The sequence below is a fragment of the Rhinolophus sinicus genome, chromosome 1, assembly GCF_057876585.1.
Source record: "Rhinolophus sinicus isolate RSI-liver-muscle chromosome 1, RSI-T2T, whole genome shotgun sequence".
Lineage (NCBI taxonomy): Eukaryota > Metazoa > Chordata > Mammalia > Chiroptera > Rhinolophidae > Rhinolophus > Rhinolophus sinicus.
The window spans coordinates 9,934,386-9,960,988 of NC_142501.1; the positions used below are offsets into that span (position 1 = coordinate 9,934,386).

Sequence of the window (26,603 nt, forward strand, 5' to 3'; positions counted from 1 at the left end):
GGAAGAGATCAGGATAGGGGATGGTGATGGGGTGTGCGCATACATGTGTATGCCTGCGTGTGTGTGCACACATGTAAAGTTGGGGAGCGCTGGCTTCAACTGTAATGATTTTATTTTTTGCTAAACAATGATGAACAAATAAAGCATGTCCCAGGTAAGGCCAGACAGAGGATGGGCAGTCCCACAACACTCACGAAGAGCAAAAACATACCACGACACACTGCAATCCGCTGGTGGGTTTTGAGTCTTCACTTTATTACTGTCACCGGAAGTCGCCACCTTCACTTGGTTCACCACAAATGGACGGATGTCATAAAAGAGGGTGCCACAGGGCCACTGGATTCACTCTTGAGAGACTTAACCAGGTGGTGGGGGAGTCCAGAGTGGGGGTCCAGGATGGGGACCGTCATTCACAGCACACACGCACACTCACGGAGATATATTTGTGGAGCCTTATATTATGCATCTTATATATAGAAAATATATATATTTATACTATTCACAGGCAGTAACGCTGCAGGAGGGGCTGGGGCTCCCAGACATGGGCTGTGGACACCAGGGACTGGGGACTGTCACATCAAGAGACAGCACTGGGAGACGGCTGGACCAGCCCACCTTTTCACAAATTCCTGGGAGGGGTGCTCCTTAGAGAATCAAAGGGGTCTTGGGCCAAGGTTAGGGTCCCCCAAGGGGTAATAAATGGAGGCTCTTGGTTACATGGGGGAAAGCCTGGGACCTCGCAAAAGTCTTTGAAGATCAAGAATCACCAGGGAAGGTTGGAGTGGGGAGGAGATGCCAGTCTCCTGGGAATTAGTCCCTCAATTGTTACACCCCCAGGTGGACCAGGAGCCACACCAGGTAGACAGCCTGTGACTGTGCAGGACGAGTGTCCACTCAGAGGCAGGAGACTGGATCCAGAACGTCTAGCTCTGTGCTGGACTTCGGACAAGTCACTGTTTTCCAGGCCCAGACTCTTGCAGCTCTAAACTCTTGTGGAACCCAGTTTTCCTGGGCCATCTCTTGTGCTTAAAGGGAGGAGGGAACTCAAACTCTGCAAGGTCAGGATATAGGGGGCCTTCTCCCAGGAAAGACTTGGAAGCAAGGGAGAGGCAGACGGGGGCAGCAGGGGGAGAAAAGGAGATGCCGTTGGCCTGTGAACACAGGCTTTCAGCTTGGGGTCCCCAGGGTGTCCTCAGCTAACGGAGCAAGGCTTCCCTACCAATCTGCTAGTAGGAGAGTCAGGAGCCCTGGGTCGCATCCAGAACCTGCCCTCCGTGTCTCACCTCCACTATGGGCTGGCCAGGGCCAGTGCCCAGGCTGCTGGTGGGACCATGTTGGGGCTGCATCTCAGGACTAATGAGGAACGCTGAGTGAGATGTTTCAGTGTCCCCCACTCCTGGCAGGGGTCTGATACACTTTCTCGGGGGGGTGGGGTGGCAGGGAGAGTCTGCAGTAAACATCCAGGGACTGGGGGAAGCTTAAATGTACCGTGCGCTCCAGTCCAGCCTCACCAGAGCTGGTTGGTACTGGAGAACAGATGGAGAGCATTCTGGGGTTTCCTAGTGCCCATCAGTGGGGGGGGGGAGGTTTGGTGGGGAGTGGGCCAGGGGAAGGACTTCTCACAGCCCCCTGCATGGGCCCAGGACTTCTGCCAGAAACATCCACACTCACCTACACCCTTACCTGATCTGCAAACTGCTGGTCTAGTATAGCCTGGCAGACACCGTAACTCCCTCCGGCCCCCACTTGGGCCATCCAGAGAGACCCACAGACAGAACCCCCTTCCCAGATGTGAAAAACTAAAGTCAGCAACAACCAGCTGTTGCTCAGCTGCCTGGGGTCCTCTCCCGTCACTGCTGCCCCTTGGGAGGACTGGGACAGGCCCAAGTTTGGATCCATGCCCCGCTGCTAACTCACGCTCTGAGTCTGTCCCTTTCTGTTAAGTGGGGACAGTGATGCTACTTCCCTGCCCAGGAAACGCCTTCTCCCTCCCTCATTGCGGTGCTAAGTCCTGCCCTCCCAGGATCCTCCTCGGGAGCCTCAGCCTGCCATGCTCTCCCACAGGCCTCTGCCCGCTCTCTCACCCTGGTCCGGCTGTGTGCTCATCTCTTACGGACTATCAGTGCCTTAGCCCCGGCACAGGTGCCCGTAACTGCCAAATCAATATCACCTGCCCCTTAGGGTTCTTGTGGGGGACATGCTGCTGCTGGTGGGTACACCCAGCACCATGCCGACCCTGCTCCCCAAGGCACTGGGCCCCAGGGCTCCTCACACTTCTCTCCACCATTTAAGGCCTCCCCCCCTTACGGCTCAGTGAAGAGCCCACTTTGTGCAAAAGTCCCTCCCTGCCCCTCAGACCCTCCTTGTGCCTTGGGGTCACCCGCTGCCCTCCCCCCCACAGCCCATGGCCTCCCTGAGCCTACCATGCACCAGAGGCTCTCACTGTTCATCTTGGGCAGTCTGTCCCACGGCGGTAGCTCCCAGGCTGGTAACGGAGGGTCCAAAGCTCCTGTCCTCTCTACTCAGCCTCCCACAGGGAGACTGGCCCTTGGGGGGCCTTCTGGAAGGCCAGGGCAAGGACCCACCATGGTCTTGGCTATTCCAGCCCCTAAGCCCCTGGCTGACCCTGGAGGAGGGAAACATGACACAGTGTCCCAGATCAGCTGTTTCCTGGGAGGTCACAAGGGCAGGGAATTGGGACACCTGCTGGGTGGCTGGGGCCAAGACACTCAGGCAGCAAGTCCAGCTCTGCCCCTCACTCGCTGTGACCTTGGGCCGGCTGTTCCCCCTCTGGGCTTCCTTGTCTACCCAGCCCTGAGAAAGGTCTTAGTGAGCACCTCCTGGAGGCAGGGACAGTGGTCAGTCCTTCGGGAGGCCCGAAAGGGAGGGCACACACAGCACGGGGTGGTACACAGGGAAACTCCCACCCTGGGAGGGGTTGGGGGTGTGTGCAGAGAGGTCCTGGAGGCAAGGCTGTCCTGCTTGGGAATAACCAGGGCAGAACAGGCCCCTCGATTGCAGCAGAATCAGGGTGTCTTACGGGCTGAGGTCCCCAAGGCCGTAACGGGAGCGTTGAGCAGAGGAGCCCCAGGCTCGGGGATGAGGGAAGGCAGGGAGGACAGGGGACAGAGGTGCTCTGGGCTTGGCCCCGCCTCCATCACTGGCTGCCTAAGTGACCCTGGGCCAGTGACCTTGACTTCTGCAGGCCTGTTTCCTCAACCATAAAATGGAGACAGCCCCAACACTTCTCGCAGGGCTGTGGTGTCCCTCCCGGCAGACGGCAGCCCCCAGGGTCTTACACTCATCCTGCAGCCAAACCTTCCCAGCATCATCCCGGTCGATCTTTCCCACTATTCCTGCCTCTAGTACCTAATAAGGCCTCCTCCACATCTCATCTTCCCCCTTCCCAGAGGCCATTTCTCTTTCAAAACCATGTCAAGGATGGGCCGGACACACCGTAGGTGCTCAATGAATGCTCCATGAAACAACAAATGAATGTCAACACCCCAGGCCCTTGCTGGACACATTTGCACACACACCTTATTGCCCCATCCCACCCTGAGCTGCCCTGGACCTCAGTGTAATAACCGGGAGGCTGGTGAGGTGCTGGGTAGGGCAGCCGGGGAGGGAGCGGGGCCGGGTGTGTGGGGGGGTAGGGGGCGGCTGGGGCTGGGGCATGGGACGGCGATGGCGGGGAGGGCAGGTGGTCACTGCGGCTCAGTAGCCCTGCGACTGGTAGCCCTGGGGCTCGGTATCGAAGGTGTTGGCTGGCTGCTGGTAGGTGCCGCCCATGCCGGCGGGGTCCGGCCCAGCGCTGGGCTCCACGTAGGGGGCGTAAGGCATGCTGGAGTCCTGGCTGGGGTCCATGTAGTCCTGGGAGAAGAGGGCCGAGTCGGCGCCAATCTGGTAACGCTGGAAGGCCAGCACAGCCTGGCCCGCCTGGGGACAGAGGCCGGTGGGGACAATGACAGGCGGGAGGGGACGGTTAGGGGAGAGACAGACAAGAGCACTGGGTTAGTGGCAGTTAGTTCATAGGACACAGGCAACAGAGGGTTAAATATTCAAAGCACCAAAGATGAAACCAAGCCTGACTGAGGGGAAGGAAGGTCGCCCTTGCAGCCAGTCCCGGAGAGGCCCAGAAACATGTTATCCAGCCACAAAGAACTTCAGAATTCACTTGCTCCATGTCCCCCAATCTCAGAGGTCACTCTGGGCCACCAAAAATTCTATTGTCTCCACTGTGGAGTGTTAAAATGGCCCAAAGGGCCACAACTTCCTTCTCAAACTGTGTTCTCAGGGGTGTTACATACAATGGGGGAAAAGTTTCTTGGTGACAGAGAACTGTTGGCATCTCCTTGAATTGTTCTGTCAGCTAGGTGCAGCCATATGACTAAGTTCTGGCCAATGGGTCACCCCAAGTTCTTTGTCCCACCCTTTGACCTGATGCCTGGAATGCAGATGTGATAGCTGGAACTCTAGTTCCCATCATGGACCATGAGGTCCAGGAGTCCACTTGTAGGGATGGAAGAGGCCTGGGTCACTAAAGATTTCTGGAGCCACTATGCCAACCCTGGACTGTCTCCCCAGACTTGGACTTCATTTAAACCACTGTTATTTGCGATTCCTGTCTTTTGCTACTGAACCTAATTCTAACCAAAACAACTTGGTCAAACGAGTTTGGGAAACTAAGTTAGAGTGAGACAAGTTTCAGGACCATAGGACTTGTCCAAGCCTTGACTACTTACTGTATGCTGGGAGCCCCAAGGGGGAAACTACAGCAAGCCACATGCACCAACTTGATCTGACCACTGCAGCCCTTTTTTTTCAGTTGGGAAAATCTTATCTAAAGCATCCACGCATAGGTGGTAAGTTCTTTTTCTTAAAAGCGATTATATTAGGACAGTGACTGTAACCACACCGAGCTAGGAGATACAGAAATCTGTCATTTAAAAAAGTGTATAGGTTTACGTTGAAAGCCTTTCCCGAGATCTTTCCAGCCCAGGTAATCTGCCTGTGATGGGAAAATGCTAACACTCTACATACCCCTGTTTTGGGACACAAAAAACTAAGGCCGAGAGAAGGGAGGCCTCAAGGCAAAGTTAGTGACAGAAGCCAGACTTGAACACAGGGGTCCTGTCCCTTCCCAGGCCAGGGCCCTCCCCACCTCCTTCCCTTTGACCAGCACCCTGACAAGGCACTAAATCAACCAGGGACCCAAAAAAGGCCATCAGGTCAGAGGCAGGGTCTTGGCGTTTGATTCTAGAAGCCCAGTGATCAGGCATTAACTTTTTGTGTCTGGAGAAAGCTCTGAGGGGCGGCCCATCCTGAGAAGTGGCTGTTTAAAGCAAAGCACTGGGGGCCTGGGAAAAGCAGGCCTAACGGACTTGGGCTGAGGAAATCAGGGGAGGCCCTCTTGTATTTCCTACTACCGTGTTCCCCCAAAAATAAGACCGGGTCTTATATTAATTTTTGCTCCAAAAGATGCATTAGGGCTTATGTTCAGGGGATGTCATCCTGAAAAATTATGTTAGGACTTATTTTCCAGGTAGGTCTTATTTTCAGGGAAACACAATATGTTGATATGAGGTCCAGGCTGCAGCAGCCTTGAGAAGCAGGGAGGTGAAAAGCCCCTGGGGTAGCGGCCAGGTCTTCAGCACCCTTGGGCTATCGGCAAGCCCAGAGAGCACATGGGAATGAATGAATGAGTCCCTGATAGGAACACCTGTCGACCTGGTCCTCCCGGAGCTCCCTGGATCCACTGTGCAGGCTGCTTTCCTGCATGGAGACAGAGGGCTGGAACAGATGACCTCTAGCCCTATCACAGAGATCCTATCAGGGAGAAACCTCTAGTGCTGGCCATGTGGGAACTCCTCTGCCTCACTGAGTCAAGGCTTCCCTTAGCCATCCAGTTCAACGGGCCACGAGACAGGAGCAAAGGAGGGACGTGGGTTCCTGCGGGATTGGGGTGCAGAGGGGAGGCTGGGAGTTCTGCTCAGAGCCCAGGGACCTGGTGGTCCACCTGGCTTTGCTTCTTCAGAACAGGTACACTCTCTGGAGCCTCTCCACCATGCCACAAGCAGCCTGCACTTGTATGCCTCCAGTGTCGGGAAACCCACTCCTTGTGTGCTTTGCCCCAGGAGCCTGCTTGTATGTACTCCATTACCTCCTCAACTCCTGCAGAGACTGGAAGGGTAAGTGGATTCCTACCCAGGCGGCTGAGGGCCCCAAGAAGGGAACCTGTGCAGAACTAGAGGAAAGTCCTTTGGAAGAACAAGGACTCACCCCATGAGGATCACCCCCAAAGTCAAGATTATAGAGGTGTCTCTGACGCCTTGGAGAGAATGAGTGAATGAATGAGGGGATGAATGAAAGAACAGAAGAGCCTACATTTATTGAGCATCTCTGTGCCAACCTTTGTTTCGTCCGCACAACAGCCCTGAGAGTTTGGTCCATCATCACTCCTCAGTCCAGGAAGTGGACTGAGGTTCAGAGAGGTGCAGCGATTTGCCCAGGGTCACACACCACGAGAGCAGGGCTGGGCCAGGTGTCCTCTGATGTCCTTGGCCTGGCCCCCTGGGCAGCCAGCCTTCACGGGGACCGTGAGATCAGCCTTCATGCCACAGCCGTGGGACAGGCTCTCACACTGTCCATGGCCCATCACCCTGGCAGCCCATGTATGGAGCCACCTCCAACCCTCAAATAGCCCGTGGCAGTCCATGTGGGGGAGATTTTGGTTCACCTGTCTTCCCCTCCCCAGCCTGTGGGCTTCGGGGCCAGGGACCATCTCTGATTCACCACTAGGCACAAAACAGCTGCTCAATAAACGTTTACTGAATGAATGGACACATGAAGAATAAACAAAGGAGCGAATGAAGAAGGGACGAGTCTTAACTGGCCTCTCAAGCCAGCCTTCCACTGCCCTGTATGCCCTGGCATCCTGGCCATTCCAGGAAGTAGGCAATTCCCACAACCCGCCACAGGGCAGGACACTGGGCTCCCTGCTGCTGGAAGCCGGGCAGGGCTATGGCTGTGCTGAGGCGGGAAACAGCGTGCTGTATTCCTCCTGGAAGGTAAGGTCCTTGAATCTCCGCACGGCCAGGGCTGCGGTCAGGCTCTGCCAGGAGAGAGCAGGGGTGAGGCCAGCAGGGAAGAGCTGGGAAGGGCAGAGGTGCCAGCAGAGAAGCAGACTTCAGTGGGCCAGGGAGCACCTGTCAGTCAGGCTTTCAGACCCGCCCCTGATAGTCCAGATGTCCATTCACTGGCTCCTCTGTGAGCCCCACCCCCATCTCAGGGCTCACTGCTCCTAAACTCCTCCCTGCAGGGCTGAGTGGACCCCAATTCCAGGGCACCTTCTGTGGTCTGAGATCCCTGGGGTCACCTGGTTCTTCCTGCCCAGACTTGAGGATACAGAGATCTGGAGTGACCACGGCTGGCCTGCTGGGGCCTGAACCACAGCTCTCTGCCTCCAAACTCGAGCTCCCAATAGCGTATGGCGGGGAGGGGTTCCAGGAGAAAATGGATATCTAGGGGCCCTCCAAAAAAGACAGAAGTTACCCCAGGGTAGGCCGAGGAGGGCAGGGGCAGAGGGAGGGCTGGCTGCCTGTAGAGAGCTCTGGAGACTCTCCTTGCAGAGGCCTGGGCTGTGGCAGGCCTGGAGGGGAAGGGGTTGGGAGAGCCCTCGGGATGGGGTCACAGAGCCATGCGACCTCAGATAGCCGCAGGAGAGAGATGAGGAGAAAAGAAAGACATTGAGATGACCTGGAATCTCAATTCCAAGGGCAGTCTTGATGTCAAGACCTCTGGGTTCAGAGGCCACAAAGGGCTTCCCTCTGGCCAGTGGCCAGAGACATACTCTCCTTGACCCACACATATTTTTTTTTAATCTGAATAAATTGCTAACACATAAAGATCAGATTTCACACAGAAATTCAGATTTCTGGCTTCTCTGGAAAACAGAAGAGCTGGCCTCTGTAGGTGCTTATTCCTGCTTCGGAATGGGGCGGGGCACAGGGTGCCCTTTTGGGGTGTAGGCTTGCCACCTGGCCCGCTCCCACCTTCTCACACCCTGCCTGCCCAGTGTACAGCTGAGTGTGTGACACCCTCCCACAAATTCAATATACTGATTTTACAGATGGGAAAACAGAGGCCCAGAAAAGTGGACGCAGCCCCAAGGTGTGACCCAGGTCTCCTGACTCCTGGGCTCCATTCTGGCTGTGCAGGCCGCAGCCTTCTCGTCTGTTGAAGGGGATAGTATATACCCACCACCCAACTACCGTGGTGGGTGCTCTGCACAAAAGCAGGGGTCTGCTATCCCCATGTGACTGTCCTCATTGGCAGTGACAACAGGGGGCAGCCCTCCTGCCGTGGATGCTGAGGAGGGAAGCAGAATGGAGTCCCTGGCTACGCCGGAAGGCCCAGCCCTGGTGCCTGGCTGGGTCAGCGAGTGTGGGCTGTATACTCACCCACGTGAAGATGGAGAAGAAGGAGAAGGCGATGGCGGCTCGGGCCGCATCTGTCCCTTCGTTCAGCGGGTTGTCTTTGGCCTTGGAGACCTGCCACTGATTGGCCAGGAAGCAGAAGCCCACAAACCAGAGGAAGGCCCAGAAGGCTGGGGTGTCCACCAGGGTCAGGCAGAACAGGCCACACATGGGGAGAGAGGGCGAATGGGGAGGAAATGGGGAAACCGAGGAACAGGGAGAGGTTCAAGAGCACGTCTCCCATGCTCCCCCACCCCCAAAGTAGGGGGGTGGTGCAGAGAGGGGAGCACAGGGAAGGGAAGGCGAGAACAGGGAGGGCAGTCAGATGCACAGCCAGAGACAGACCATGGAGAGGAGCCAGCCAAGGCCCAGGGAGAGCCAGGGGCAGTGAGAGGGAGGGAGGGAGAGAGAGACAGAGAAAATGTCAGTCAGCTAGGCCGGCATTTCTCTAACCTCAGCCAAACACAAATTTCTGAGCTACCCCTGACTGGCCCACTGTCCACCCCTAGGCCGGCAGCATTCTGGGAGGAGCAGCGCTGAGCAGCCCCTACTAAAGCCTCACAGAGAACTGGGCAGGGGAAGGGGGCGGGGCTAGGGCAAGGGTGTGGCTCAACCACCAGGTGTGAGTCTCAACATCTCATGCGCTTGCAGCCTCATCAAGTCCCGAGGTTAGTGAGGGGCCCTTTGAAAGCCGAGGTCTGGGGAGTTCAGCAGTGGGAGCCTTGTGATAACAAGACCTTCTACGGTGCCCAGGGTCATATCCAGAGAGGACCAGAGCTGCTCAGACAGTGTATGTGTGACCAGGGTGGGGTGTCTGAGCCTGGTCCCCTCAGAGGCACGGCTGGGAACCCTGGGGCTCCACCGAATACAGTTTGGGAACTATTAATTTTGTTCTAGTTCCTTTAAGTCTAAGGGTCCCCAAACCTTGCTGCGGGGCTCATTCTGAGAATCCCAGGCCTGGAAATGGGGGCAGATCCCCACCAGAGACCTGGGATCATGGCCTTAGTCCAGAGAGACCAAAGTCTTCCCGACCCCCAACCTAAGCCTCCACCAATCAGATTCTCTGGACTCATGGGCCTGAGGTGAGGGTACCTCTGCCAAGGTCGGTTCCGAAGAGCAAGGGCAGCAGGGCACGTCAGCTCCTCAGCCTCAGGTTCTGACCCTCCCAGGGCACCTACTATGTGCCAGGGCCTTCAGTCACCGCTGTTTAGTTCTCAGGGGGCTCCACCAGGGAGGTGGCATGGAAGAGGCCATCTGAGCAGAGATGGCTCCCCGGGATGCTGCACTGCGCTCCCCGCCATGGAGCTGTGGGCTGTTCTGGAGTCTCCGGCTAGCCCTCGTCCCACCCTTCCCTGTTGCCAGTCCTGTGACCCCAAGCCTGTCCCTTCACCACGCAGGTGTGCGTGAGGGTTAACAGGAATAGGGCCGGGACAGCCCTCTGCAGACTCTGCTGTGTGGAGGGGACGCCCTCTGGGGCGGGGACTCACCCGAGACACCGATGTCTGACAGGACGGCTTTCTTGCGGTCCTTCACGCTGCTGATCTGTGGGAAGTACACATCCAGGGCCAGGTACAGCAGGCAGGTGAGGAAGGCGAACACGCCCACAGTCACACCGTAGTTGCAGGCGTTGGGGTTTCGGTTGTAGATGCAGAACTCCTTCCCCTCTGAGGGGGTGTTGAGGTAACCCTCATTCACAATGGAGCCAAACACCACGATGGAGAACACCTGTGAGGGGTGGGGATGGCGGGTCAGGCATGAGACCCAGGTAGGTCCCACTCAGTACCAGCCCCAGTCAGGGAGCTACCAACAGCCCTCGGCCCGCTGCCTGCCCCTCCCTGAGCCTTCTTCACCTCCAACAGCAGGTATGTCAGAGGCGAGGCCCAGAGAGGGAGGGCAACTTGCTTGAGATCACACAGCATAGGGCAGTCAATTGTTTCCTTCCTCAGCCCCAGGCACCGAGGACCCTCTGACCACAGATGTGGCCCACCCCCACCAGCCAGGTCCTGAAAGGTCTTCCTGGGCCAACAACAGGTTCCTGTAGGACTGGCCCCGGCCTCCCAGAACCAGTGGTCTCATGCCCTCCTGGGCTGTGAACCTGCTAAGCCCCCACCCCACTTTGTGCTCCCCTCCCCTCCACAGAGCCACATGCTGTTCTGGGGTCTCAGGTACCGTTCTTGTTCCCTCCCACTTCCCTGTTGCCCAGGCTCTGGCAAGTGGAAGGAGTGATGGATGAAAATAACATTAGTCACAGTCCTGCCAATTATGGGGCAACCCGTACCACCCTGAATGTGTTACACGTGGTACCTCATTTAACGGCCCCAACAACCCTCCCCAACAGATCTATTTCAGGTGGGTGGGCAGCCAGCTAAGATGGCACCATGTCCCCACCTCTTGGTACTCATGCCCTGTGCAGACTCCTTCCCCTGGACTGTGGGCTGGGCCTGGTGATTTGCTACAGAACATGGCAAAAAAGGATATCACTACTGCAAGGAGGTTACAAAGATTCTGGCTTTCATCTTGCCCACCCTCTCTTGCTCATTCTGATGGAAGCAGATGCCATGTTTTGAGCTGCCTCATGGAAAGGCCCGTCTGGCAACGAGCTGAGGGAGGCCTCTGCCAACAGCCAGCATGGAACTGAGCCCCTAAGTCCAACAGCCCACAAGTGGGTGAGTCCTGCCAACACCATGTAAGTGAGTTTGAAAATGGATCCATGCTCTGCCTTCAGATGAGACTGCAGCCCTGGCTGACACCGCTATTGTAGCTTGTGACAGACCCTAAGGCAGTGGCACATAGCTAAGCAGATTCCTGACCACAGAAACTGTGAGATGACAAATGTTTGTGTTTTAAGCCACTACATTTTTCGGGTCACTCGTTACACAGCTACAGCTACCCGATACAAAATCAGTATCACCAGCATTTTGCAGATGAGGCATTTAAAGTGCAGGAATTGATTAATGTGCCCAGAGTCACACAACTGTAAGTGGAGAGGCTGGCTTCCAACCCAGGGACCTGATTCTAAAGTTCATGCTTTTTCCTCCTGCCTCCCACCTCCCCTGAAACTGTGTGAGGATGAGGAGGACCAGATCCAATGACATACACACAAGAAGGCAGAGGCTGGATGGCATTTTTATCGCCCATTTTCCACTCCTCTTTGCTTTCCAAGTTTTCTACAATAAGAAACTTTAATTTCAATACAAGCCAGACATATTTTCACCCTCAGTTAATGCCCAGGCAGGTGGGGGGAAAAGATGAGAAGCATGATTATTTGTTTATCTTATCTTTTTAAGATGTCTATACTTTACGTGGATTTTATCATGTCCTAGATATATTAGTGTAGGAGTAATATATATAAAATTAATAAATATACATTTAATGGGAGGATTCAAACATTTTTTCCCGAAGGAGTACATGATCAAAAGTCGAGAGACCACTGGTTCATGATTCTCTGTGTTCAGAAGGGTTCCGACCCAAATGTCCATCAGTGGATGAATGGAGAAGCAAGTCGTGCCATATCCAAACGATGGAATACTATTCAACCATAAAAAGGACCCTAGCTCTGATACCTGCTACAACCGGATGAATCTTAAACCAAGTGAAAAAAGAAGTGAAAGAAGCCAGACATAAAAGGTCAGTATTATATGATTTCTTGTATGTACTCTATGCATTTCAGTCACCGCTGTTTTTCTGGCTCGAGGTTACCAGGGGATGGGGGCAGGGGAGAATGGACAGTGGTTACTAAATGGCTATGGGGTGTTTTGTGGGGTGATGAGAAAGTTTTGAAACTAGAGAGAGGTAGTGGTTGCCCAACCTTGTGAATACACTAAGTGCCACTGAATTGTACACTTTAAAATGGTTTGTTGCAAGTTACATGAATTTTTCTGCAATTAAAAAAAGAAAAAGATTGTGGGGCTGTGCTCTGGTTCAGCCATGCAAGAAAGTGGGCCGTGAGCCACACATTTAGTCCTGATTTGGGAATGTCCTCATGCAGTCATCCTGGCTGACAGCTCTGCCCTGTCACAGGTCCTGAACCAGAGAGGGCAATTCGTACTGCTCCCAATGAACAGAGTAGAAAAACTGAGGCTCCAAATGAGGTGCCGCTGCTGTTAGCAGTACAGGCTGAACTGATTCTCAGCCCTGTGCTCTTTTCTACTTGACCAAGCTGACTCAGCCTCAGGAGACGGATCTTGAAGAAGGGGTGGCACTTCCTGAGACCTGAGGGATCAGCAGTAAAGCAGCAGAGTGACTGGATCGGGCAGTGTGACTGGCGTGTCATAGCTGGTGCTTAGGGGCACAGACGGGGAGAGACAGGAAGTCCTGACTCAAAGCACTTCCTGACACACTCTCCCTGGGGCTGGACGAGACCTCGCTGTTGCCAGAGGTGGGAACAGGGGTGGACCCCCTTCCACAAGCAGGCCAGAGGAGCTGGGAGGGAAAGCAGGCTGGCAGGGGCCAGGCTTTGGGCACAGCAGAGCGTCCCAGGAGGGCCAGGAGGGAAGTGCTGCAGACCGTGTGTCCCCAAGAGGGTACGAAGCAAATGAAAACACCCTCCGAGGGACTGGAACTGTCAGGGCCCAGGGCGGAGTGGAATGAGGGGGCTTCACAGCAGCTCCTTGCTGCCTGCCCCTGGGCCCCTGGCCCTTGGCTCTGGCAGACGTGGGCTGCTTGGTGCCCGGCAGTGGGCTGGGAGGGAGCGTCAAGGGGTAACCACGTCCACGGAGACCCTGCTGTGGGGGAGCTAATGGTCTGGAGGGGAAGGAGTGAGGGGGGTAAGAGTCTGGGTCAAACTACTGGGGCTTGCTGAAACCTAGCTTGGCCGCTTGGCTAGTGGGTGACCTTGGGCTAGTGTCTTAACCTCTCTGAGCCTCAGTTCTGTAAAGTGGGTTACAATAGCACCTAGACCACCAACTGTGAGGAATGAATGAGGTCATGCATAGAAGGCAGCACATGACATGGAGTGAGCGTCCCCCAAATGCTAGACTGACACACACAAGTGGAAGAGGAGGGAGGTGGTCAGGGAAGGGTGCTTGAAGCAGGGGTTCTTGAACTGAGATGAGAAGGGACCGGCCCTGCGAAGATCGGGGGGGTAGCATGTTTCAGGCAGACAAACAGAAAGGGTGGAGGCCAAAGGAAGGAGAAGTGAGGCGGAGTGTGGCTGGAACAGTGACGGGGGAGCAGGGGCTGGAGCGTAAGAAGGGGGAGCGGGGGCTGGAGCGTAACAAGGGGGAGCAGGGCAGACAAGGCCTGGTGGGCCACAGTAGGGACACTGAATTTAAATGCAGTGAGAAGTCACAGGAGGGTGATGAGATCTGGCTCGTGGATCAAGGTCCCCACCCTGCAGCACGAAAGTCACTTAAGTGGTCCTCACTGCCTTCTGGATATAATCAAGCTTCTAGGGCTGGTGGTCAAGGCCTCACCTCCCTGTTCTTCCCACCTACACCTGTTCCTCCACCTTCTCCCGCCCCAGGCTCTTTTCACTGTTTCCTCTCTGGAAGACGGTTTCCACGCCACAGATCCTGAGCTGTAACTAACTTTTCTGTTCATGTTCAGTGGAGGTGGAGTGAGCTGCCAGGGGGCCCCTTGGCTCGGCCTGTGCTATCCAGGGAGCTGACAGCTCTACAGCCACAGGGCTCCCTGCGTCCGGGGCCTGGGAGGCCTCATCTCAGAGGCCAGAGGACTGGGGCTTGCCATCAGTTGTTCTATCATTCAACAGTATTTCCTGAGCACCTAGTTTGTGCCAGGCCCTGTGCAAGAAGCAGAGGAGGCGGCAAGGTCCCTGTTCTCACCGAGAGAGACAAATAGTAAGCGGACAAATATGTAGGTAAGTCCTGAAGAAGCACAAAGCAGGGCGAGAGGAGATGGACTGCGTGACGGATGGGGGCTCTGAGGGAGCTCTGAGCTGAAGACCAACATTCCAGGGAGAAGTCACCATAAGTGCAAAGGCCCTGGGGTGCGAATAAGCTCCGTGTGTTGAGGAGGCACATGGAGGGCAGTGTGGCTGGAGCACAGTGAGCGAGGTGAGGCAGGCAGGGGCTGAGGGAGGCAGGGGCTGGCCCCCAGTGCCTTGAGGGGCAGGATGAGTTCGGGAACCACTTCAGGCTTAAGAGCTGGCGACTGACATGATCTGATTTAGGTTTGAAAAGAATCACCTTGGCTGCGATGGAGCAAAACGACAGCAGGGGCAATAGTAAAAGCAGGGAGACTGGCGGGGCCTAAGCAGCGCCCAGGTGAGGCAGGAGGGGGCTGGGCTGGCGTGAGCAGGGGAGATGGTGAGAAGTGGCGGAATGCTGACTGTATTTTAAAGGTAAAGCCACTAGAACCTGGGGACAGGTCTGCTGTGGGGAGTGAGAGGAGGAGTGAGGAGGGGAGGGGTTGGGTGTGATGACAACCAGGAACGGAGGTGTGCATCCCAGGTCCCCGCAGGTTGCAGCGCTGGGCCAGGACAGGGAGCCTCACCTGAACCAGGCCTGCTAGTCAACAGGTGGAGAAACTGAGGCGCAGGGAAGGGAAGAAACGTTGCCAAGGACACACAACCAGCCCCCTGCAGTCTCCCAGTCTCCTCCAGGACCCTAAGCCCCAGTGTAACTTCTCCATTTAGTGCCACCTCCCCAACCCAAGTGGGAGGGAGCCCCCCAGGAGCAGGGCATGGGCCTCAGTTTCCATTCCTCAGCTGCTCACAGTCCGTGGCAGGAGAAAGGGGGACTCCCTCAGGACCCCGTCTGTGACTCTTAATTAACTCCACGAGGACACGCTCTGATTCTCATCTTACAGCCGTGGCTGGGGACCTGTCCAGGTCACACAGCTGCTTAGAGTGGATCCAGCCTCTAACTGAGTCTCTGAATCCAAGCGGGTGCCCTGTGGCCTCTGGGGTGACTTGCTAGAGCTGGATCTGCAGGGACAGCAAGGAGCACACAGAGCAGCCACCAGAGAACCGGAAATGAAACCAGAATGAAATTCAATGCTGTGCAGTGGAGGCGCGGGGAAAATGTCCTAACAGACGGGTCTGCTGCAGGGACCAGAGTCAGGTCTGCAGAGGCAGACCCACAGCCAGAAGCGGAGAGGATGGAGGGAGGGTGGCCTGGGGGAGGACCCAGAGAGGACACTGGTCAGGGGCAGGCACAGGAAAAATAACCTCTTTCCCTCGAGCTAAAGAAAAATGCTGAACAAACAAAAACAACAACAAAAAACCCCCACCAAGATAAACGAACCAAGCCTCTTTTTCTTTTTTCTTTTTTTTGCCATGTTTATAATCCAATCCTGGGTCTTTTAAAAAACGGATTCCAGATGGTACTTGGAGCAGAGCTGTGTCAAACTCACAAAAAACACATCAGAAGGAATCTCAGAATTTTGGAATTTCAGGATCTTGGGCTGGGTATTCAGCTATGCACAGAAATGGAGAACGGCCTCCCCTCTTCCCACCCCCTCAGCCATCCCAGAGAGCTGGGGGTTGACACTGTTCGATCATTTTGCACCTGCTGTTCCAGCCTTCCCAAAAGCCCTTCCCTACCTTTTTCATCTTTCAAATAGGAGTGAACTCTTTCTTACCCTTCAAAACCCTGCTGGGAGGTGGCGACTCCCAGCCGCGTTCTGGAACACTCTCCTTTGCAGTCACTCTTCCTAGACCCTGCATATACTTCTGCTGGGGACTCATTTACAGGTCTGTCTCCCCAGAAACCCTGAGACAGCCCACAGCCTCTACAAGGCCCTTGCACTGATGGGAGTGCCTGACAAATATCATCTCATTTAATCCTCACCAAAGCCTCTAAAGATAAACCCAAAAACACCCCACAAAGCAGGCTTACTCTGCCCATTTCACAGAGAGGGAAGCTGAGGCTCAGAGAGGCCTGGACTCTGGCAGGCCCATAGCAGGTAAGCAGAGCACAGAATCTCCTGCCAGGCCTGCCCCCCTCAGCCCCATTCCAGAGTGGAAGCCAAGCCTCTACCTGCAGCTGCTGCCCCCTGAAGAAGTGAATTCCAGATCCCAAACTCCAGGATCAGCATGAGACCCAGGAAGGACACCTGCCGTCCCATGCCATGTCACCAATCCACAGTGCAGGAGGGCCTGGGCCCACTTTACTCCACATTCGCACACAGAGCTGGCAGGCCATTCACGGCTACTGTCGGGCAGCGGGCTAATGCAGGTTCTGGGGAGAGCTGGGCCCAGCCAGCATATAGGGGGTGAGGTGCGGGGGTGGGGGGACAGAGAGCACTGCGGTTCACCCAGAACTTCCCAGAGGCCTGGCCTTAAACATCTTTAGGTATATGCCGAGTTTTCCCCCTGATAAACTGTAGAGAGACGAGATCTGATGCCCGTGGCCCTCTGAGACTGCCAGCTCCGAATGACACCATCTATTTCCCCCTGCACAGGGACATCTGTTCCCAAGCCGAGTGGCTGGAAGGAATCCCTGGTCCTTGACCCACGCTGCGGACAGCCAGCTCGCTGACTTGCTCACTGGCTCTGCACTTTGTAGTCTCGGCTGCTGCCCACGTCCAGGCTGCCAGGGCACTCACCGACCCCGCCTCTCACCAGTCCCTCCTCCGGCTGAGGGTAAAGTTCCTCCCCTAGGCAGGGGATGAGTTACCCCTGCTTGGGCTGCTGGTCTCACCCCCAGCCTCTCCTAGCCTCCCAGTGACCTCAAGTCACCCTCATCCTGGCTCCCACCCCGCTGCTCAGACCCCAAACTGGGCTCATCCTCGAACCCCATCCAATCTGGCAGGCAGGCCTCCTGTTTCATCCTCCCCCAAATAACTCGAATTACTCCACGCCCCGCGCTGGTCCAGGCCAGCATCGCCTCTTGCCAGGCGACGACAGCAGCTTCCTAGTCTCTATGTGCCTACCCCACCCCCACCCTTGCACTGTCCTCTGTACAGCAGTTGGAAAGATCTCTTTAAACCGGAATCAGTTCATGTCACCCACCCTCTGCTCCATCCCACCTACCCACCCCCACACCCCTCAGGGCTCCTGCTTTCTCCTCAGATTCCTTTCCTACTGCTCTACTCCCTTCCTGCTGCCTCCCCAGCTCATTCCTGCCTCAGGGCCTTTGCACATGGCTGTTCTCTCAGCGTGGAATGGCTGAGTTCCCCAGATCTTCCTGGCTAGCTCCCGCTGGTTTCCTCTCAACCTCCAAATCTCAATGCAAGACACCTCCTCAGAGAAGCCCCCCAGACCTGACTCCCAGATCTACAATATTCTCCAATACCTCAATTTATCTTCTTGATAACATCATATAATTTTTTTTTTCTATTTACTGGTTCAGTTGTTGGGTATAGGTTTTACCCTCAGGGCCAGAGGGAGAGTCAGGAAAGGCTTTGAGGAGAGCAAACAGCAAGCCTCATAGATGGGCAGAGCACAGCAGCACAGGAGTCAGGAGAAAGGAGTATTCCCTCCTTAGCATTCCTGGCTTGTGCCCCCACTTGCACACCTGTGACCACAGAGAGCTCACTCCCTAACACGGGCGCTAATGGGTCCTCTCCCTCAAGAGCTGAACCTACCTCCCTACCGCTGTCCCTTCCCAAGTCCTCCATTCTGCCTCCTGGGACCCAGGGAAAGACTGAGTGAAAAAGGCACCATCATGCTTTTGAGGGATGAGTCAGGCTGCCAAGGGCCCCCTTCACGGGAATGGGGCCCTGTCTTCCCCAAGGTCATGTGAGGAAAACAGCTGAAGCCACGGCAGGGGCGCGTGATGGACACTGGACAGCCACTCGGCTTCCTGAAGAGCCTCGCGCGGAGCCGCAGGGCCAGGCAGAGTGGGTGGGGGGCTGGAGTCCGTCCCCTCTCCCCCCCCCCCCGCCCCCCAGCACCACATTCTGAAGCCTTGGATGTGACCTGCTGGGGATTAAGCTGTAATCTTCCTGCAAGCTGTCCCCTCCAGTTCTCAGCAGTGGGGGTAGGGGATGGGCTCTGCTGGGCAGGGGCCAGAGCGAGTAGCCCGGTGGCCCCAAGGTGCTGAGACTTAGCCTGGGTGGACTGAAGGCTCCTCCTTCTCTCCACACTGTCACCATCCTCACCTTCTTGTGGCCAGGAGCCTCGTTAGAAAAGGGGAAACTGAGACCCAGAGAGGGGCCCGGGACTCACGCTTAGTGGCAGAAGTGTCCAGATGCCCACCCCAGGTCCTGCCACCTCTGCCCTGCCTGAGGCGGGGAGCCGGTGGGGGTAGTGAGAAATGCCACCCCTGGAAAAGGGTTGTAACACGAACAGCATGGCTGAGCCCTACCCAGGCAGGATCTCATGTGCACCCCCATCTCACAGGTGGGGAAACCGCGGCTCTGTGAGGTCCCTCAGCTGGTAAGAAGGGTCGAGAAAACCACCCACTGCTGTCTGCTCTTCCTCACCTCAATGCCTGCCTCTGCCCTGCCAGTCCCTACACGCCTGACACTGTTCCCTGTTTCTCTCCCTCCCTCTGTGGAAATTCCAGGTCTTCAGAGAGATAGTCTGGCCCCAGGCCCTGGCTCACGTTCTAGAAGAGAAGAAAAACACAAAGGGTGGAAAGACCTTTGCTTTGAGAGTTCTTACAGCCGTTCACAAAGGAAATGGGGAGGACCACATGAGCTTGGAGGAATCCTGGAAGGCTTTAAAGGGGAGGTGATATTTGAGGTGGGCCTGTAAGGCTGGTGGGAGACTTGAATAGGGATGGTGTGTGGAAGGAGGAGGGCAGAGCAGCGCACGTCACAGCATTGTTCACCCACAGGTGGAGTCCCTAACAGATGCCAGGCACTAACGCCGGGAATACGACCGTGATATAACAGACCCTGTCCCTGGCACTGCTCTGCCACCACCTCTTAGCCTTTCCTACGCCTTTCCACCTGCCTGGAACGCCTTCCCCTTCTCTGCCTGGCTGGCCTCATCCCTCTTCTCTCAACTCGACTGTCACCTCCTATCCCTGACCAGAGCGAGTGTTCCCTTGCCCTGGGTCTCGTGCTCACCTCTGTATTGTAACTGCTTTCTCCACATTCCCCCTCCCCCAAGATTGTGAGCCCTCACTGAAGGGCAAGCACCCGCACACGCTCCATGTGTAAATTAAATAGAAGATGACAGGGTGTCTGTGTCGTGCGGCTGTTGGGTCCAACGGGAGCACATAAAAACCCCTCACTACCTGCCAGATGCAGCCGAGAGATCCATTAATAACAATCAGCAATGAGATTTGGCAGTGTGAAGGTCACGGATGATGGAGAAAGCCTCGCAGGCTGCATGTGAGAGAAAACCAAAGGAGAAACACTGGAGACGGTGACCGTAGACAAATCTGAAGGACCCTGGGAATGGGTGAGGGATGGAAATAACGCACATCTGTAAGCTGACGGGAAAGAGCCAGAGTGGGGAGGGCGAAACTGAGGACGAAGGAGAGGGAGGGAGACCAGGAGTTGGGAACGGTGAAGGTCAACATCAATGCTGGGTCTGAACCCTGGAGTAGGTGAGAGGGCGGGTCTAGTGCCCCAGGGAAGCTGGCCTGAGTCACCAGAACGGGAGACAGCCTGGGAGAGGCTGAGGGTGGATGTAAGCAGAGCTTTGCCAGGTGAGCGCAGAAGGCTAGAGCTAGAAGCAGGTGGGTGAGACCACGGGGGACCCCACGCTGGAGAGGGGGACAGAGTGGACCCGGGTGAGGGTGGCTCACAGTGGGAGGGTCAATGGTTCAGAGGTCCCAGGCACAGGGACCACTAGAATCAGGGGAGGCGAGGGAGAGAGCTAGGTCCCAAGTGTGTGCACGCAGGAGAGAATGGCCTAGGGGACACCTGGCAGGAGTGGCTGCTGAGGAAGATCAAGACAAAACTGTGGGAGGAGGGGAGGCCACGGAAGTGAAAAGCCAAGGGCGGGAGAAGGGTGATGGGAGTGGACACTACAATGACCAGGAATGAAGGCAGGGGTGGTGCTACTAGAGCGAGCAGGCGCTAAGAGGAAGTGCTGGGGCTGGCCTACAATGAGGGGAGTGGCTGATCCTAGGCCGCGTGAGATTCAAAGCTGGGGGAGAACGGTCTGGAAACAGCCTCAGGAGCCAGACCCAGCAGAGGGAGGGTAAGAGGGAAAGAATGGTCCCCACTGAAAGGGCTGCCAAGAAAGCAGGGTCCCGGGGGGATGCCAGGTTACAGTGCAATTTACAATCAGGGATGTTTAGCGGGTGCTGAAGAGTCAGGACACAGAACACGTCCTCTCTCCCCGTCTGACCGTGAGTTATTTGAGGAGCTCCAGTTGTTGGGGTTCCTGGATGATGGCGTTCTAAACACTCTGGGTGTGGCAGCCTGGGGCTGTATTTCGGCAGACAGCCACCCCTCCCCCATATCCTCTCCTGCAGAGGGGAGCTGAGCAAAATTCCATGCCCAGGAGGGAAGGCTCCCCCAGAAACACAGGGGCACGGCTGCCCTGCCAGGCTCTACTGACACTGCTCTGCTTACACGTGGACCTGGGGCCCAGGCGTCCCTGCTGCAGGCCCCCACAAAGCATTGGGGGGCAGTGGTTCTTAATATAATTCTTTAAAGACCGACCAGTCCGAAAGTTCCCAACCTACAATCCACTAAGAGCAAGAGTGGGGTCCTTTGAGGGTGGAAAGGGTGGAAACCACCAGCCCAATCTGACCATCCTTTCCCGTCCGACAGATGGGGAAACTGAGGCCCAAGTACACCACCAGTCAGTGTTGGAGTGGATGCAGAACATGGCCCCAGGCACTCCCCAGCGCCCTGCCCTGCATCTCCTCCCACCAGACAGCTGGTTATTCCGGTCTGGGTATGAAGTGTGGCTCCCTCGCCAGCACTGCCATCTGCCCTCTCCCTTTCTCCCTCCTCCTGGTTTTTCCTCTTCTCTGCCTTTCCTCCCCCAGCCTTTGTTCTTTCTCCCCGGGCTCAGGCTGGGGACTCCCTGAAGCAGGAAACGGGCCATGTCCTCGATGTCAGCAATTGCTATGATCCCAGCAACTCCAGTTAAGCTCTCTGGGTCTCAGCTTCTCCCTTAAAGTGGAGGCCACAAAACCCACTGGATGAGGACATCACGTGCCTTGAAGGAGTGGATTATATGGCAGGCCGTTTAAACGTCCATTTTCACAAACCTTCACATCCACCCCAAATCTGCACTCCAAACCCATCTTACAGATAACGTAACGGAGGCTCAGAGAGGCCTGGGGTTCTCCAAGGTCCTGTTCTGGGGGTCCTGCTCTTGATGCCAAACCCCAGCTGTCCCAGACTCCCTGAGCTCCTGAACTGCCCCTGTACACAAGAAATGCCAAGACACTTGACAGAATCCTATCAGCCAACATCTCCTAAAGATCCCCCCGCCCCAGGCTGCCTGCCCCTCTAGACCCTTGATTTGTCAGTCTCACTCACACACGTGGGGCCCCCAAGAATTCATCGTCACTTCTAAAACCCACTGAGCTCTCATGACTCCAAGTATTTGCACATGCTGTTCCTTCCACCTCAAACACCCTTCCCCATTTCCTTATCAGAATCAGCTCAGGAGTCACCTCCCCCTGGAAGAAGTAGTTATGGCCCCCTGGATCTCCTGGTAGCATCCCAAGCCTCCTGGATGGTGCCTTTCAATGCAATTCTGTTCTCACTGGACTAAGGGCATCTCCGGTGGAACACACAGGCTGGCGCTGAGCAGGGACTTGATGTATGTGGAATGAATGAACAAAGGCCAGAGGCTCTGTCTCCACCTGCACCCCTTTTACTCGCCAGCACCATGGGCTCCAGCATTTCTGTGCAGGATGGCAAGAGCATGGCAATCTGGTTGGGAGCAAGGGCAAGGGGTCTCGTCTTGAAGCTGCTGCGTTTGCAAAGCAAGGTCAGCTTTCATACTCACTGTTCACTTGGGATGATTGAGGGGGGCTGATAAAAATGAGGGTGTAAAGCTGCCTCCCTTCAGCCACCCCTTGGTGCCACTGCGACACAGACAGGAAAGCCACCGGGAGTATACTGAATGGGGACCTTGCAGGCCAGGTTGAAACTGCCCCTCTGGCAGTCCGAGCCTTGAGCCAGCGTGCGCCTAACTCTGTATCTGGGGGGACAACACCCACCCTACTGACAGAATCCTGCCTGGGTTTTACAGCCAACGCCCTTAAGAAATCAACCCTGAAAGTGGAAAATTTCAAACATTTTATCGTTTCATGTTGCCAAAATAGAGCCCTAATATAAAAGACTCTCTCATCTACCAGCAGCAATATTCTTTCCCACAGGTCATTTCAACCCTCTAAAAGTAAGACTACAAATCAAAATAGAAGGTGGTCGGTCTTTTATATGAAATCAGTTAGTTCCCTGCTGGAACTCCCTTTGTCCCACTTGGCTCCAGCACAGAGAAAGGAGTCACTGCTGGCTGCAGTCATGGTGCAGTGGCACCTCTGTCCTAGCCTAGCCTCATTCAGAGGGCATACTGAGGGGCAGGTCGGGGGGGGGGGGCACAGCTGGTGCCTGGGGACCCAGGAGTGGCAACAGATCTCCTGGCCCCCAGCCAGCACAGCCCATCTCCCGCCAACCTGGGTCAGAGGCAGCAGCTCTGAGGTTGCCCTAAACACTGTCCCAACTCAGCCATCCTCCCCTTGCCCAGAGCAGATCTACCTGCCAGAGGGCTTACCAGCTCTCTCCCCACCTGTTTAACCAACAAGATCAATTCCGCAATTCTCGCTGTGAGTGATCACCCTGACAGGTGTGTGTGGGGAGGAGGGGGTGATGGGGGGGGGCGGACACAGGGCAGAGAGGAGCTGAGAAAGTCTCCGTCAAGAGACAAGGGGGTCCTAGGACCTGCTTCTGCCCCAGCAGGGCCTGGGGGCTCAGTGGGCTCAGGTTCCAGGGTGGGCCCAGGTTGGGGGAGGCCTTGAAGCTTATACAAGTTTAGGGGTCCTCTTTCAGAAAAGGAACAGGAAAAGATTTGCTTTTACAAATTTTAGAGATCACAAATCCCTAGCGCACATTGCTGGGCCCCTCCAGGGGGTGCAGCACAGGGGGATTCCTGGATAGAGAGACCAACTGACTGGGTTTTTCTGGGACTGGGGGGGACACGAGACTTTCAGTGCTAAAGCCAGGAAAGTTCCTGCAAACCAGGACAAATTGGTCACCTCAGTGCTGGAGCTCAGACTTCAGTAGCTCAAAGATGAAGCTTGTGGACAGCCTGTGAGACCCCCTGGCGTACTGAGGGGTCATAAGGGCGAAGGGATACCCCCAACGTGTTGGAACGTCTCCGCACACTACATGTTTCTGAAAAAGACTGGAAGGAGACAGCAGCCCTCTCTGAGCAGTGGGATCTCACATGCCTTTTTACTCCAATTTTTTTTTTAAATTGTGGTGAAATATACATACTTAACATAAAATTTACCACCTTAACCATTTTTAAGTGTACAATTCAGTGGTATTAAGTACATTTATATTGTTGTGTAACCATCACAAGTGATTTTTAGATTTTCCAATAATTGGCAGGTATTAAGTTTATGATCAGGGAAAAACACTCTATTTTAAAGGTGTCAATCAGCCTGTAACAGATGCCTCTGCTCACACAAAGGTAGTGAGCGGAGCTGGGGGCTGTGGGGCACTTGGGGTTTGGGCATCGGATGGGGTTGGTACAAAGGATAATGGGTGGGTGCTGAGACCGCCCACCTCCTTATCCTTTCCACTCCTAAAATTCCAGGATTCTGAACTCTTCCTGCCCCAGGGGAAGCACCGTGCTTTGGAGACAGGAAGATTTGGGTTCGAATCTTCCATCTGCCACTTACATGGACAGAAAAAACTGGGCCTCTCTGAGCCTCAGTGTCTCCAAGTGTTACACAGGCTGTTTGTTGGGGGAGCTAGCTGGGTAATCGTGACAGCGCCCCTGTATACAGTGGGGACTCAATCAGTTACTTTTCCTTTCTCCTGCCTGGAATGTCCTCCCTGTATCCTGCTGTGCACCCTCCCCATCCTTCCAGGCCCAAAAGGACGTCACCTTCTCCATGAAGCCTCTCTGATTCCCACGGCAGGCAGGGAGACCCCTGTCCTGGCTCTAACGGCCTCTGCCTGGGGGTGCCTGGCTCACTCCCCAGCAGGACTAAGAGCTGTGTCTGAGTCATGCCACCTTCCCTTGGGGCCCAGCAGACTCAATAAAGCTTTGCTAAATGAAGCCATCACAGGCAGAAGTGACCCAAGCAGACAAACTGCCACACCCCCTCACAAAGCCAGTGGCTTCACCCTGCCAGGCCAGTGGCCCAGGGGCCCGCAAAGGAGAGCAGTGCCCACAGCTGGCCCACCTGATCAGGCATGTGCCCTCTTCCCGCCCCTCCCCCAACTCTACCAAGGGCCTGTCGGGTCTCTGGGGAGCTGGAGACCGACACAGATGAATGAATTCAGCACAGTTAAATCCTCATGGATATGCCAAGGGTGCCAAGTGCCAACACTGAGGACCCAAAGACTTACAGAACAGGGCTTCCCTGCCCTCAAAGAGCTCCCCATCTGGTGGGCAATTGAGGAGAAAGGGCCACCCTTCCTGTGGCACCAGGAGGAGGTTTTAATGGTTTTAGACGAAGGAATAAACACCCAAGCTGTCCACCCATCAGACCCTGGAAACCCAGGGAATGAGGGAGCTGGAGCACCCCGAGGGCACAGGAGGCCTTAGGTGTAGCCCCGTGGGGTCACCGACAGGGCCCCTGACCAGTGTCTCTCGCCTAGGCCCTTCTGGTCTGGGCCCACTGGGAATGGTCGCAGGCCTGTAGAAGCCAGACCCTCTAGTGAGGGTGTCTGGGCAGTGGCCAGCCAACCCTCGTGAGCCCAAGGGACCTCCTCCCCAGGCCTCAGCTGGCCTTCTTTCCCTGGGGTGCTGCCAAGGCCATGTGAACCCCTCCCTCTATCCCATCCTCCTCTCCCCCACCTCATGTCTGAACAGGGTCCCCACTCAGCCGTCTGCACTGGGGATTCTGTCCCCCTCACCCAGGCTGGAGATCTAGAAGGGGCCTCTCTCCTCTTCCCTGCAGGGAGGACAGCTTTCCGCGGGTGGGGGGGCAACCCCCACAGGGATCCAGGTGTATTGGGGGGGCGGTTGTCAGGGATTCATGATATCAGAGCCCAAGGAAGCTTCGAGGAGGCTCCTCCTACCTCTCTACAAATCGGGAAACTGAGGCATGAGAGAGGAGCCGACGCTTCTACCTCGGCATTTAACTCCTGGTTTCCCGAGAACATTTCGTGGTTTCCAGCCCAAGGTCACGCTGCGAAGGAAAGGCAGTTCCTGGTGGCAGCCAGGTATCGGGCTGGACGCATCGCTCCACACCGCCCCAGCCAAGCCATAAAAACCGGGTTCCTTGCCCTCTCCTCCTTGAACGTCCATGGCAGGTGCGGCGTGAACCCCGCGATATGATCCACGCCTTGATCACCTGCCCCCCAAAAGGCCACCTGAAACCCGGGCTTTTTCCCCATGGTCGCGGGTCCGCCACGGCGGCCGCGCGCAACCCGAGCTGCTAGCTGCAGGGCCACGGCCTGGAGGTCACAGCGATGGTGGGGAGCGCACGAATTGGGGGCGCCGGAAAGCAACGGCCTCGGGAGCCACAGCGGGCGCCCCGCGCAAGCGACGGACACCCGCTCCCGGGGCCCAGAAAGAAGGGAGGGAGGGACGGGAGGCGGAACTCCGCAGGACGGCTCCCCGCGGGCTGCCGCGCCCCTGTCTGGGGTCCGGTGCGGTTGGGGTCCATTCTGGCTCGCCGCCCTTGCCCGCACCCCAACCCCGGCCTGGCCCGGCCACCAAGCCGTCCTTACCCAAGACACGACGCGCAGGATGGTGTGCGGCTGCCGGACCAGTGTGTGGGGGTCGAAGGCGCCCCCGGCTTTGCCTGCTCCGTACGCACCCCCTTCCATCGTGCCTGCACCCGCGCGGTGCCCCCCGCTCGGCGCGCGCCGCCGGCCCGTGCGCGTGCGCGGCGCCCCCGCCCCCTCCCCGGCTGGCGCGGCTGGCGCGGCTCGGGCTCCCGCGAGGGGGCGTAGTGCGCGGAGAGCGCGGGCGGGCGTGGGCAGCGCGCGTGCACGCGCGCGCGCAGGGGCGCGTCTGCTGCAGACCCGGCGCAGGGTGAGCTTGTCGCTAGCGTTGTGACCTCTGCGAAGTTGGGGGTGGAGGGCGGAGAGTATGTGCAGCAAAGGCGGGACGTGTCCCCACCCCCGGGAGGCCAGTCTACCTGGCCGCCCTGCCCCCATCACAGCCCCTCC

General features: G+C 56.3%; 1 protein-coding gene and 1 long non-coding RNA gene across 4 annotated transcripts; one reads left to right on the forward strand and one right to left on the reverse strand.

The window, feature by feature from the left end:
• Positions 1 to 94: 94 nt before the first annotated feature.
• Positions 95 to 26,349, reverse strand: SYNGR1 (synaptogyrin 1). 3 transcript variants are annotated; one of them, XM_088796395.1, is made up of 4 exons: positions 26,160 to 26,349; positions 9,965 to 10,202; positions 8,467 to 8,608; positions 95 to 3,939 (listed from the first exon to the last, which is right to left on the reverse strand). In XM_088796395.1, exons 1-4 carry the CDS (start codon positions 26,256 to 26,258, stop codon positions 3,708 to 3,710), a joined length of 711 nt encoding a protein of 236 aa, XP_088652521.1. In that variant the 5' UTR covers positions 26,259 to 26,349; the 3' UTR covers positions 95 to 3,707. The 3 variants fall into 3 exon arrangements, with proteins under 3 accessions (XP_088652521.1, XP_019590030.1, XP_019590032.1); XM_019734471.3 differs by having other exon boundaries at positions 8,463 to 8,608; positions 26,160 to 26,333; XM_019734473.3 differs by lacking the exon at positions 95 to 3,939 and adding an exon at positions 6,367 to 7,114 and having other exon boundaries at positions 8,463 to 8,608; positions 26,160 to 26,341.
• On the forward strand, positions 12,811 to 19,549 carry LOC141570182 (uncharacterized). The gene is made up of 3 exons (XR_012494136.2): positions 12,811 to 12,855; positions 16,842 to 17,022; positions 18,890 to 19,549. It is a non-coding gene; the product is annotated as an uncharacterized LOC141570182 (long non-coding RNA).
• Positions 26,350 to 26,603: the final 254 nt, after the last annotated feature.